This window comes from Myxocyprinus asiaticus, chromosome 7, assembly GCF_019703515.2.
Source record: "Myxocyprinus asiaticus isolate MX2 ecotype Aquarium Trade chromosome 7, UBuf_Myxa_2, whole genome shotgun sequence".
Lineage (NCBI taxonomy): Eukaryota > Metazoa > Chordata > Actinopteri > Cypriniformes > Catostomidae > Myxocyprinus > Myxocyprinus asiaticus.
The window spans coordinates 24,443,015-24,456,847 of NC_059350.1; the positions used below are offsets into that span (position 1 = coordinate 24,443,015).

General features: G+C 36.8%; 1 protein-coding gene across 3 annotated transcripts in view; it reads right to left on the bottom strand.

Moving 5' to 3' along the window:
• Positions 1-10,854, bottom strand: part of LOC127444308 (metal transporter CNNM2-like) — a 74,928-nt gene extending 64,074 nt beyond the window's left edge. For all 3 annotated transcript variants that reach the window (XM_051703587.1, XM_051703586.1, XM_051703588.1), the window contains exon 1: positions 9,259-10,854. In XM_051703587.1, the coding sequence (XP_051559547.1) occupies positions 9,259-10,747 (1,489 nt within the window). In that variant the 5' untranslated portion in view covers positions 10,748-10,854. The remainder of the gene's footprint in view (positions 1-9,258) is intronic.
• Between the last annotated feature and the right edge of the window lie 2,979 nt (positions 10,855-13,833).

Genomic DNA, 13,833 nt, shown 5'->3' on the forward strand with positions numbered 1-13,833 from the left:
CCACTGAAACTGAAATAGCACTGAAAAATCATTGTTTTACATCATCATACATGACAACACGTCCCTTCCAACGTCACAACTTTCACAATCTAAAATTGCAAGTTTTCCACTGGCAAAAATGACTTCGCTTGATCATTCATGTGTTCGGAACTCGTAATTATGATATTTCCAACTCCACTTGAAGGCTGCATACATCAAAATCAGCGATTTTGCTGATATGTAACCATTAACCAATGTCTTTGTTCATAAAACACTGGTTGAGGGTGGTTGGTATCATAAATATGCTGAAAATCAACATAATATTGTTTTTGACCTTGTCCAGGACAAGTGGATTTTTGAAGTGGCAAGTGAATGAGAATTTAACTTGCCCAACCGGAAGTAGCCTAATTAATACATCACTAACAAAAAAAATAAACGGCTATACTTGTAATATAGCCTTGGCCTGTGTCACTTTTTACAGAGATCATATTCTTATTCTGCTGTTGAAAATAATTCAGAGTGCATCTTATGTGTGGGCGCAGAACATGCACGTGTGCTCCGAGAACACTCATGGTAATGCGGATACGTGCATGAGATACATTTCAAAATTCTTGAATAATTACTTGAGACAATTATTACATAAGTAAATTAGTTAGTGTTAATATTTCTTGTGCTATTGCTGGTATTGAGAATCGTCAAATTTCAATACCGACTACTGAAATTGTGGTATTGTGACAATGCATACATTATGCATGGTAGATCTTGCTGCAATAACATGATGGAGAAGTAGATCTCATTCCATAAATCTGTGAGCACCCCTGCTGTAAATGATGGCGATGGAGGATTTTCTTTATTTGACTACCGTATGTAACATAATATAACTACCATATGACAATAGCATCCTCCCCTACCCAGCGCAGTTTACATTTCTATTGCAGAGAATTGAGTTGATTGCATTACTACTATTAGGTTGGGCATCTGTTGTAATTTCAGAAAACATACCACAGAAACTTTGACATTTTACTTGAGCATGTAACTATTGCTTAAATGTATTTTTTTTCCTTAGGACAAGTAACTTTTTTATTTAAGCGAATGACCAATTTACTTGTCCAAAAGACAAGCACATGACAATGCTTAAAGGGATAGTTCACCCACAAATGAAAATTCTCTCATCATTTACTCACCCTCATGCCATCCGAGATGTGTATGACTTTCTTTTTTTGAAGAACACAAACTGAAATATTTTGAAAGATATCTCAGCTCTGTAGGGCCATACAATGCAAGTGAATGGTGGCCAGAATTGTGAAGGTCCAAAAAGCACATAAAGGCAACATAACAGTAATCGATATGACTCCAAAGGTTAAATCCATATCTTCAGAAGCAAAAAGATAGGTGTGGGTAAGAAAGAGATCAATATTTAAGTCCTTTTTTTACTATAAATCTCCACTTTCATTTTCACTTCCACATTCTTCTTTTGTTTTAGGCGATTTGCATTCTTCGTGCATATTCCCACCTACTGATCAGGTAGGAGCATATATAGTAAAAAAGGACTTATATATTGATCTGTTTCTCACCCATACATATCATATCACTTCTGAAGATATAACCACAGGAGTTGTGTAGATTACTTTTATGCTTCCTTTATGTGCTTTTTGGACCTTCAAAGATCTGGCCACCATTCACTTGCATTGTATGGACTTGCATTTTTAGGTGAACTATTCCTTTAATGTCGAGCCCCGCTGAGTTTATTCTGATATGGCAAATATGAACAATTTGTCCTCGAAATTGCAGAAAAGTCTCCCTAAAACTTCCAAAAATGATCACAAACTGGAAGTTTATCAGTTTGTATGTAATAATATCCCAAAAAGTATTTTTGGAAAGTATATGCTTCTGTTGTATTTATGTTTTTGATTCTGGAGCACTTCCAGTCTCCGAAGCAGAGACAGATTAATGAGTGTGGATACGAGCAGAGGTCTGATTCACAGAATTATCCGATTGCATAATAGTCAGGAACATAAATGGCCATTACTCAGCACTGAAAATTATAAGCTTGTTTTCTTTGCTAAATATTAGAAAATAAGACACATTAGAGGCTTGTAATGAGAAAACAGACTTTGTGAAGGTACTCTGGCTGCATTGCCGCTTCTCAATTGTTTGACTAATCGGTTTAAAGGCCATTTCATGTTCATGTACCACAATTTGAGGAATGTAGGCCATTTGAAAAGCAAAGTCTTAACATGAGCTTTGAGTAGCACACATGGAATGGCAATGGAGTGCATGCACACTATTGACTTGCATTTAACCCTAACGGAACTGACTACTGCTGCCGATAGCTTAACAAATATCAAAATAATGCTTCACAACAGCACTTTAATTCACTTTAAAATGATAAATATTGCGCAATAGCCAAAACTCTTCACATTAGCTGTATCAATGTATTCATTTTGGATTAAATTTGTAAGCAGGTTTAAATCAATCTAAAAGAACCACATGTATAAATGTTTAGACAGTCTGAAACCATGGTGTGTTGAAAGGGGGATCCCACACACTGCAACCAGCATTGTTCCTGCCAGTATGACATCACATAATCCCCAACAGTGTAAGCAAGTGTTTCCAAGAAGAAGCTCAAACAAAACTCACTCTTACATCTCAGTAGAAATCAGCAAATTGTTATTGAACAATTATTGAAATAAAATATCAAAATTAAGATGCCAATTGACACAAATTAATCTTTCCACATCAACAAAGGAAATACGAGAGGCTGTTTGGATTTAGTATCACAGTAAAAGAAGCAGGGATGTTATCTATTATAGGAAATAATGCAGCCATAACTAGGCCAAGTAATATGAAAAAAGAATTCCCACGTTAAAACAAGAGGGAAAGGAGGTTGCTGAATCTGAACTAAGCATAGATTGGCCTACATTAGCGGGCGGGTGGATTGGTTCATTACGTGCAAAAACTCATGTGGAGACCAGCCACCTCCAGTGGCCCAGTGGTAAAATAATAATACAGCCAGCGCATTTTTTTTTACTGTAAATGAATTACTGTAGATCATGGCATCTATAGATGTCATTACTGATAAGGTACTTGGTACATACTGATATGCATGCTTATTTTTAACTTTTAACAGAGCATTGCAAATATGACAATTTTGTCATCATTTACTAACCCTTGTGTCATTTCAAACCCATATGACTTCTTATACAGAACATACAGTAAAAGGAGATGCTTTATTGAAGATTCCCTTCTATCTTTTCAATACAATGGGAGTGGATAGTGCCTCACTTCAAAGCATAAAAAAGGACCCAAAAGTAACATAAATGTAGTCACATTCCAATTCTTCTGAAGGCTTACGATAAATTTTGGTGAGAAACAAAACAGAATTTAATGAGTTCATGAGAGAAGCTAGTTCACAGTGGCACAAGTTTTCATGCAAAAACTTGCTTTGTTTCATGCTAAAAATGCAAGTTCTCGCATGAACACGCAAGCTACTGTGAACAAGTTTCTCCTCAAGCACCCTCCTCAAACGGACATCAGGATTTTCACTGAAATTGTGTTTGTTTTAAAAGGATGGACCTTTGGATTTTCCAGACTGATTGCAATATGAATTCAGCGACAGTAGGTCTAAAATTCTGTCGGTCAAATCGAAATTAATTGCTCACTGAAATTAATTCCAAATCCAATCCAGTGGCCATAGCTAGAAGTGTTGCTGAACATATGGCCCTTGTGAGCTCCAGTTTCCATGTGAAATTTCCACAGAATGGTGCCCAAAGAAAATGATATAATTAGTTAATCATTATTAATGATTTAATACAGTCAATAGGAATGCATATTGCATTAACCCTAACCCAAACCCCAACCCTAAACCTGACTCTCAGTGGAGTAAAAAATTAGAGCAAAAATGCAACATCAGAATCACAGTAATTACTTGTTTCCATAGGAGCAGAACCCATGATTCTGAGTCTGCTTGCTCAACACGCCATAGGAAAAGGTGAACGCATTGGAAATGATGCAAAAATGTCTGATGGGAGATGCCGCTTGTCAGTAATTCAAAAGAATTGGGTCGATTTCAGGATACATGGATATTTAGAAGCAACATGTCGATTTCCAGTGTGATCAAGTTGGATATTCACTCAAATTAAAAAAGAAAGTCATGCATGTTCACTGAAAAAAACTGGAGTGAGGTTTATTTAAAGAAACCTTGGAAACAATTTCCACACAGAAATTGCTAGTAAATCTAACAGACACTATTTTCAAGTAAAGGCTACACACAATTCTTGGTGGCTTTAACCCTTATACCTCGGGTCTTTAGAGACCCTGGACCTCATTCCACACCCTATACCTCATCCATTTTTTGGAGTTGTACCCAAATCTCTTTAGTATTCCTCAATCTATCTCTTATAATTAGTGTTGCAAAAAAAGAAACAAAAAAAAAATTGCAACAAATTTATTTTTTTATAATGGTTTAAGCACCAAAAGTGTATGGGGTCTTAAGAGACCCGAGGTATGTAAGAGTGTCAGGGTTTATTTATTTTTTTCGCACTTCCATAAATTACATTTTTTTATGATTATTTCATATCTATTTAAGTTTACTATGACAGGATGTACATTTCTTCATTACAAGAGAAATTAGTACTATATTCATACAAATAAACACTACATCATGTTGATTTTCTGTGCAAAAATGAATATCAAGAATGGTGAATTATAAGTATCCCATATGCATGTACACATGTTTATACTTGTTATTTCTTACTCAAGGTGATGTTTCAGTGATTGAATTGATTTACATTTGGCATTGCTAGCTGATGTAGAAACAACACTTAAGTAAACTATAGCAAGTGTAACACATGAACAGTATGATATGACTATTGTCATTAGGGTGTACTACTGAAACAGAATTTTTGAATTTTTGCACAAGGAGTGGCATAAAGTCAACCAACAGCAATGTGAAAGACTGGTAGAGAGTATGCCAAGACGCATGAAAGCTGTGATTGAAAATCAGGGTTATTCCACCAAATACTGATTTCTGAACTCTTCCTAAGTTAAAACATTAGTATTATGTTGTTTAAAAATGAATATGAACTTGTTTTCTTTGCATTATTCAAGGTCTGAAAACACTGCATCTGTTTTGTTATTTTGACCAGTTGTCATTTTCTGCAAATAAATGCTCTAAATGATAGACAAATATTTTTATTTGGAATTTGGGAGAAATGTTGTCAGTACTTTATAGAATAAAACTAAAATGTTCATTTTACTCAAACACATACATATAAATAGTAAATCCAGAGAAACTGATAATTTTGCAGTTGTCTCTTAATTTTTTCCAGAGATGTATTTAGACTCAATAAGTGCCTGAGAAAATACATATGTGTAACGTATGTGTAACTTAGGTGTATCTTCTGTGTAGATTATGTGTAGCTCAATATGGTTTTGACAGCCAGTTGCATCTCATGAAATTTCAGATTGAAAATAATTAAACCTGTTCTAGATTTGTTCTGATTTGTTGCATTATCTCTTTGATTAAAGAATAGTAAAACATTAAAATATTTTATTTTATATTCTTATAGTCTTGAAAATATTTCAGATGTTACACTATCTGGGCATTGAGTGTTTGGGAAAATTACCATGCATTTAAGGGTTAATTAAGAATGTACTCGTTTCAAATAAATTTTACTCACTCTTTGTACATTTTACACATGCAATGTAGCTCTGAATTGAGCCATGCTTTTGAAAGTGTACTCACTAGCGTTTCAATGCTTTTTTCACATATTTAGTCATGAACCACATGACAGACAGAATCCTACCACAGGGAAGCTTAATGCATGATACTATATGTATTAGACAACATCACCTTGCTTTAATGTCAATAGGAACAAGATCCAAAGCTGCCCACACAGACCAGAACACTTGGTCCACAAAACACGATGACGGTAACAATCAACGGCTCATTTTTTTGATCATGAACAGGTAATTTTGAGAAGAAAATTAACTTCAGACTTCACAAAACAAGAAGTTACCAAATGTAACAAAAATAAAAAATAAACAATTAAAATTGTAAACAGTGAAATAATGCAAGCTCATTAATTATTCAAGCACGGTGCATGCTGGGAACACCAGGTTCGAAAAGTTACGTAAAATTTACTTATTTCATTTACCGGCTTTCTTCTTTAGGATTGATACTTGATGACGCATGTAAAGATAACAAACAATCATAAATAAAGAGCATTAATTTTTAATATTTGAATTAAGTATAAATGTCTAATTTACTACATATTTTCACGTTTATTCAATGCAGAAAGTACTTAATCTTTCCTGCTTTATTTGCTTCACACCAAACTATTTTTTTTAGTGTTTGGAACAATGTGAGGGTAGGCAAATTATGACAGAATTTTCATTTTTGGGTGAACTACGCCTTTAAAACAAATGGAGAGACAGATGAGCATGGAGCTACTCTCATCTGAGTCTCTCTATAAAAAGGAACAGAAAACAAGTTCATCGATATGTTTCAAGATGATAACAAATCTTCCTGTCTCTCAAAATTAACAGACTGATCACCTCATGTGATAACAGACATATTGGATGGTTAGTGAGTTCAGAGGATAAGACATGGATCTGCTGAGAGAATGAGGTGCAACTCTCAAAACCTTTGTTTCTACGTACTTTGTTCTGTCTGGTTACAATGAATCGCATCTGCAGCAGCCAAATGAATTTTCGTCAAGTTCTAAAAAAGAAGATATAATTACCCTGTTTCTGAACTGTAGATTACACATTGAAGGGTTTGGCAGGACATTTGTTGATATTTAAAGAAGCATGACAAATGCATCTAATGGTGTTTTAAGTTATTTGGATGTTTCATCATTCACAATTGGCCACAGCCCATATTTGGCATCATGGGAAATTCTCACAAACGATCACAAGCAAAGAGAGAGAGAAAAAAGTCTCAATATGTACAAAATCTTTCCAGAAGCAGTTCTTTCTTTATTTCACAGCATTGGGTTAAGCCCAGACGATGAACAATGGCATACTCATTAAACACAAAACTGCTGTTTGGCAGGGGTCCCTTTATGACACAGTAATTATTTCAATCATAATGGAACTAGTCTTTTGTTCCAAGAATTTTAGGGCTGACCTCCTAGGTCATGATTGCAGTCAAAAGCCCTTTTCATATGGGTCCCTTAATTAGTTGACCATTAAAATATATTTGGATCCATTTTCCTCTGAAATAATTGAGCGTCATCTACCTTATTTCCAAAGCTCACCAATTGAAATAATTAAAAAGCAAAAATGTGAAAGCCACTTTTGCCACTCAAAAAAGCAACATCAAAGAGAAACAAATTACACTCCAAAGGTGTGCTTGACAGGAGTGCTGTATTTTGTTCCTACTTTGGATGGCTGTGCAGCTCCACAAGACGCATTTGATTAATTAACACTGACTTACAATACAAAGCACTTTGAACTGAGTGCTCGAATCACTGCCAGAATGACATGAATCTTTGTGCCACTCCCCTAATCAGTCATTCGAATACCAACAGCCAATGGTGAGTTTCCTCTGGCAAGCAGCCAAGCACAAAAGAGTCACAAACTTCATAGCCCAGGTTGCTAAAATTCTTATAATGACCTCTTGTAGAAGACTACTCTTGTAGTCGCTAACTTCTGAGCAACTCTCACTTATTAGGTTAAGCTTTGAGTTTGTTATGCTTCTTCCGAGAACATGGTCACGGAAAGTGAAAATTAAATATTTCCATAATTTTAATAAAGATATTAATATGGTTGATGGTGACAGTGTAACAAATGGTGTAACTAAAAAAAAAAAAAAAAAAAGTGTTCAGAGATGGGCATGTGGACATTTGTATTTAACAAACTGAAAGAAAGAAAGAAAACGAAAATCCAACTCTTTTCAAAATCTGTTTTTGGGGCTATGCTAAAATAAGATTTTTCCTTATATTATCCTTTCTTCATCATGTTAGTTCATGCATTATAAAGCATTACACCTAATAACCCCTGAGTCATCCTTTAGCAACTGTAAGTACACCTGCAGTGTGTTTCCATTGCATCACTACATTCTCACCTCTGCTGCAAGCATTAACCCTTTAACCCTTTGCTCTGTGAGGGCACATTGAGAAACTGCAATTAGTTAAAGCACTCACACACAGGCACATTGTAATGACGTTGTAGGGTCCTAAGGACAAATAAAACCTGACAACTCAAAATAGTTTTAAATGGTGTAGGAACACTGAAGAAGCCACATTCAACAGGTATGGTGAGAAAGTATTATGCACTCTCTGAAATGGGACGACCCCACCTGATAACCTGGACCTTGCTTATATTACAGAGTAGGTAGAGGAAGGTTTTCAAAAATTAACTTGGGATGAAAATAATGGTGGGGGACATTATATGTTATCAAGGGTGCAGATTTGGATTGAGCATTGGGGGGATGGCAGCATGAAGCATTTACCCATGTTTCCATTGATCATGGTATAAATAATGTCCTCCCCATACACCCATGTATGTTATTAAATGATTTGGTAACACTTTACAATAAGTTTCCATTTGTTAACATTAGTTAACAACATTAGTTAACATGAACTAATAATGAACAATACTTCTAAATTGTTAATTTCAACATATAGGCTGCTAATACATTTTTAAAATCAAAAGTTGTTTGTTAACATTAGTTAATGCAATGACCTAACATGAACTAACAATGATCAGTTGTATTTTTATTAACTAACATTTACAAAGATTAATAAATGCTGTAAAGAATATATTGTTAATTGTTTGTGCATGATATGGAATCTTAGAGTAAAGTGTTACCAATTATTATTTTAAATATGGACTATAAAACCTAAATAAATGGAGGAACTAGTTCCAGCTGCAGATGAACCCAGTATCTGAGTAACTATCCATTCTAACAACTGAGTTAACCAAGTTAAATAGGCTACCTAAATAAACCTAAAAAGAGTTGAATAATAATATTAATAAACTATTTATTGGATAAGAAAATGTTAAAAGAAACAAAAAAGTGTTGAATCTGTTAATTTCAATGAAACAGAATTATGTTATGACCGTGCGTAAAACTGTTATTCCGCCGGTGCGTAAAAGGACATGCTATATAACTAACAAAATATAACCATGCAACTTTTTATGTATTATAACGGCCAAATATTACGACCAAACTGCCACACTGTTAGCACGTAAAAGCTCACGTGCAACAACAACAATGAACAATGTATTATTTCATCTTCAGCATCCGAAGGTAGAGAAGACGACTCTCACCTTTCTTGAACTCCTCCAGCATAGCGTCGAGCTTTGTGTCGTTGAAGACGAAATGTAAAGGATGGCTATAGAACTTGGTGATCGTCTTGAGCGGGGTGCAATCGTCGGGATCCACAAACGCCAGATCCTTCACGAACAGCAGGTCCACGATATTGGATCTGTCGCCCTCGAACACCGGAATGCGCGTGTAGCCGCTCTCCATGATATCACTCATGGTGTTGAAATCCAGCGTGGCGTCGCCGGTGATCATGAAGCAATCGCGCAACGGTGTCATCACATCTTCCACGGTCTTAGTCCTGAGCTCCAGTGCACCCTGAATGATGTTCAACTCCTCCTTCACTAAGTCGTTGTATGGATCCGTGACCCTCAACATCTCCAAGAGTTTCTCTCGGTTGTATACGGTGCCGATCTCCTGTCCGAGGAGGTAATCTAAGAGTTTACTTACCGGATAGGACGCAGGGAACGTGAGCAGCATGAAGAATTTGGTCAGGAAGATTGTATTCGCACCGACAGCAAGACCGTGTCGTGAACATATAGCTTGAGGAACAATCTCTCCGAATATGACAATGCCAATGGTGGACATCACTACAGCTATCAATCCAGAACCGGCTATATCATCCAACAAGATGGTCAAGGTGGTGTTCACCAGAACATTCCCCAAGAGAAGCGAGCACAGCAGGTAATTCCCTTGGCTCCTGACGGGTTCGATCTTCCTGGCATAGTTTTTCTCCTTCTCCGTCCCGCAGTTTTGGACGATCTGCAGCTCCATGGGATCAAGCGCCATCAGACCCAAGTTTAACCCGCTGAACATGCCCGAGAGGCAGAGCAACATTGAAATAAAGATCACCTGAAGCCAGAAAGGGAGCAGAAACTTTCTCTCCTCCACCACGATCACCATGGTGTCCTCTCCGTCGTGATAGATCCACGTGTTTTCTGTCCAGGGGTCGTGCATGCCAGCCACGGCAGGTGTGGAAGTGGCGATGCACAGGTAGTAGGCTTTGCTTTTCTCTGTCTTTCGCAGAGGTTTGACCTCAATTTCCACGATGCCAGACGTCTTGCGATTTATAATGATGTTGGGCAAGATTAAAATATCTGAAGTCCTAATGCCACAGGGGTGCAAGCCCGACGTCTCCTCCTGACTGTTGTTGTCGCCTGAGGAGCTGTCGAGGTTTCCAATAACTCGACTCCTCTCGTGTTCCGTGAAGGCGATTTTGGACCACGTCTCATTGTTGATATTTTGCCCGTACACTCTTAATCTCACCCGAGACCTCTCGCTGACCCGCAAAAAGCCCCTGTCCATAAAAGAAATGTCGTCCGTATCCTCCAGTCTCAGCCCGATGATGACCGTCTCCTCTCCTCCTCCTCCTTCCTTGCCACTTGTCGGGGTAATTAAATAACTGCTTGCAGTTAAGAAAATCAAAGTTAAGGCTCGGACCCGGCTAAGTGACGCCATTTTTCTAGGTGGTACTGAAACCGACGGTTCTGCCATGCTGATAATGGACAGCCTCTTGAATGAAAAGGGCTTTTAAGAATCAGAACCAATCGGAGCCCGGCTTCATCTCCGCTGCGCGTCGCCTTGACTCGTGCATCAGGTCTCTCTGGGTCCCACTACGCGGCTGAAACTGATCACACTTCAGCGAGAGCAGTGCGCACTCGTGCCTCTACTGATGTCTCGGTGACGGGCGACCCTGACACCCAATCCAGTGACGCAGCTGGACGGGGGGCGGGGATTCGCTGCTGGACCAGCCAATGAGCACTGTAAATAGTAACGCTTCATGCAAATATGCGCATTCAGAAGTTTCCTCGTGACTGTTTATGGCGTTTTTGGGAAGCAACTAGGGTGACAGCATCTTTAAAAGGTGCCGAGATACAGTCAATGATTGCAATAATTAACAGGATTACAAGGGAACTATTATACAGACGACATGAGTGACTTGTTTTCAGTCTTCTTAGACAAAGCCACAAAATGAACATGATTATACATAAAAACAATTCTACTAAGAGAAGTACGGGATATAAAACCCTTAAAAAATAATCAACATCTCCACTGAGTGTATATAATGATGAGCACATTTTATCATTATCAGGGATCAAGGGCGTAGGTTTGGTTTGAAAGTTGGTAGAGACATCAAGAAAGATAATATTCAAAAATGTTGCTTTTAAAGCAGTGTTTCTCAACACTGTTGTTCCTGGAGCGCGCTGTTTACACGTGACTTTGCATCACTAACTGCTTTCAGAATACAAACTGAAAATACATGTTTAAAATCTTTATGAAAAATGTAAGCTTCATGTTTAAAAATGTGTTTTATTTATTTTAATAAAATAATAAAACAATAAACAAATGTACAGTGCATTTATTAAATACATAAAATACCACTGTGTATTATTATTTTATTTAAACTCCTTTAGAATAACTGGTCAAGTGAATTTACAGTAAAATAACACAAGCATTAACCAGTTTCAAACAAAAAGCCAGGGGTTTAAAATAATTTTAAAAGTTCATTATAATAATTAAAAGCTTTTATGGACTATGGAGATGAAGGGATGTTACATGTTTTTGTTCTGGACCGCTTGGCAACGAAGTGTCCATCTGTTAAACCCTACTGAAATGCCCATTTCGAAGGGCCCTTTGAAGCAGCTATTTGTGAGCCCTTCGGTTTGGAACGACCCTTCAACATGGCGAACAAAATCGTTCTCCAGGAACAGGGTTGAGAACCACTGTTTTAAAGGGATAGTTTACCCCAAAATGAAAATTCTCTCATTTACTCACCCTCATGTTATCCAAGATGTGTATGCCTATCTTTCTTCTGAAGAACACGAAAAAATATTTTTAGAAGAATATTTCAGGTCCTTTCAGTGCAAATGAATGGTGGTCAGAAATCTGAAGGTCCAAAAAGCACATAAAAGTAGCATAAAAGTAATCCATAAGACTCCAGTGGTTAAATCCCTATCTTCAAAAGTGATATAAGTGTGGATGAGAAACAGATCACTATTTAAGTCCTTTTTTTATTTTTATATATATTTTTTTTTACCATAAATCTCCACTGTCACTTTCAGATGTGAAAGTGAAACTAAACAGTCACCACATGTGACTTTCAGATGTGAAAGTGTAAAAAAAGACTTATTGGAAAGGACTTAAAGGAAATATTGATCCGTTTCTTTTTTCTGGCCACCATTCACTTGCATTGAGAGGACCAACAGAGCTGAGATATTCTTCTAAAAACCTTAGTTTGTGTTCTGCTGAAGAAAGAAAGTCATACACACCTGGGATGGTATGAGGGTAAGTAAAAGATGAGAGAATTTTCATTTTGGGGTGAAATATCCCTTTAAGAAAATGCGAGAATGTCAGTCTGGTAGCCTAATGGCAAAATAACATTATTTCCACAAATACGTAACAAGTCATATTTTCGATTTCTCTGGCCCACCACAATAAATATTAGCCTGATTTTTGTTTGTTTGTTAGTCTTTTGAAGAATAAACAGGTTTATAAATACCCACTAGGGCTGGACGATATGGAGGAAAAATGCCATAGGCTATGTGAAAAACTTGTTGTATTATATGATGCCGATATGCGATGCCATAAACCTAAGATTAATGTGCCAAAATCAAATTCTATTGGTTTTTAGTAGATCTGCATTGAGAAAACAATAATATCCAAGGGATATGTAGTGACATTCTCTTATGGGATCAAAATCCCGTCAAAAGTATTGCAGTCACGGATCCAAAAATAATAAGTGTGAATCAAAATAATAAGCGTGAATCAAAAAATAATAAGTGCAGATAAAAAAATAATAAGCGCAAAAATAAATAAAAAGCACAGATCAAAATAATTAGCGCAGATAAAAAAATAACAAGCATGAATCAAAAATATATACACATTTAAAATATGCTGAAAAAAAAATTTAAGCAAAATCATCAGAATTGCATGTTTTCCTTGGTTATATTACTGTTTTTTGTGCTCTCTGACAATTTTGCTCATATTTTCATTTTTTTGTACGCTTGCGCTGTATTTTTCTTTGCTTTTGTTTCCATGTTCTGTGCTTGGTTTTCCAAAACTTGTGAGTAGAGTTTCATGTAAATCTGGGGTCGTTTTGCATCCCTATTGGTCCACTAGTTCTTTATCGACAGCTCCTCCTCTAGCCAATCATTCAAAGAGGGGAGATGACCTCACTCCAGTGCAACTCCAACAGCTGCTGCTCAATATTATATTATTTGTGGTTGATAGATACGCCGCTTGTGTCTGTTTTGAGTATTTTCTGCCAGCTCTAGGAAACAATGTGTTGTCCAAGTAGGCCATTATCATAGTCCATTAACACATGTATCAAGTCAGCTGAATTTAGTTAGCAGAGTCTTTAGTTTAGGCATTATTTAAGACTTCCTTGTTTTTAGGTTATTGGCTGCATATCTATAAAAAAACAAAAAAAAACAAGGCTGGGTTGGTGTGGATGTGTGATGCATGTTTTTACTAGCTGTACCAATGTATTCACGAGTTCAGAACCTAACTTACACTTTTCCATGTTGCTGAATGTGCCGTTATGTACTGATCCTATGTTGGCATTGTTGGCACAGCTACAT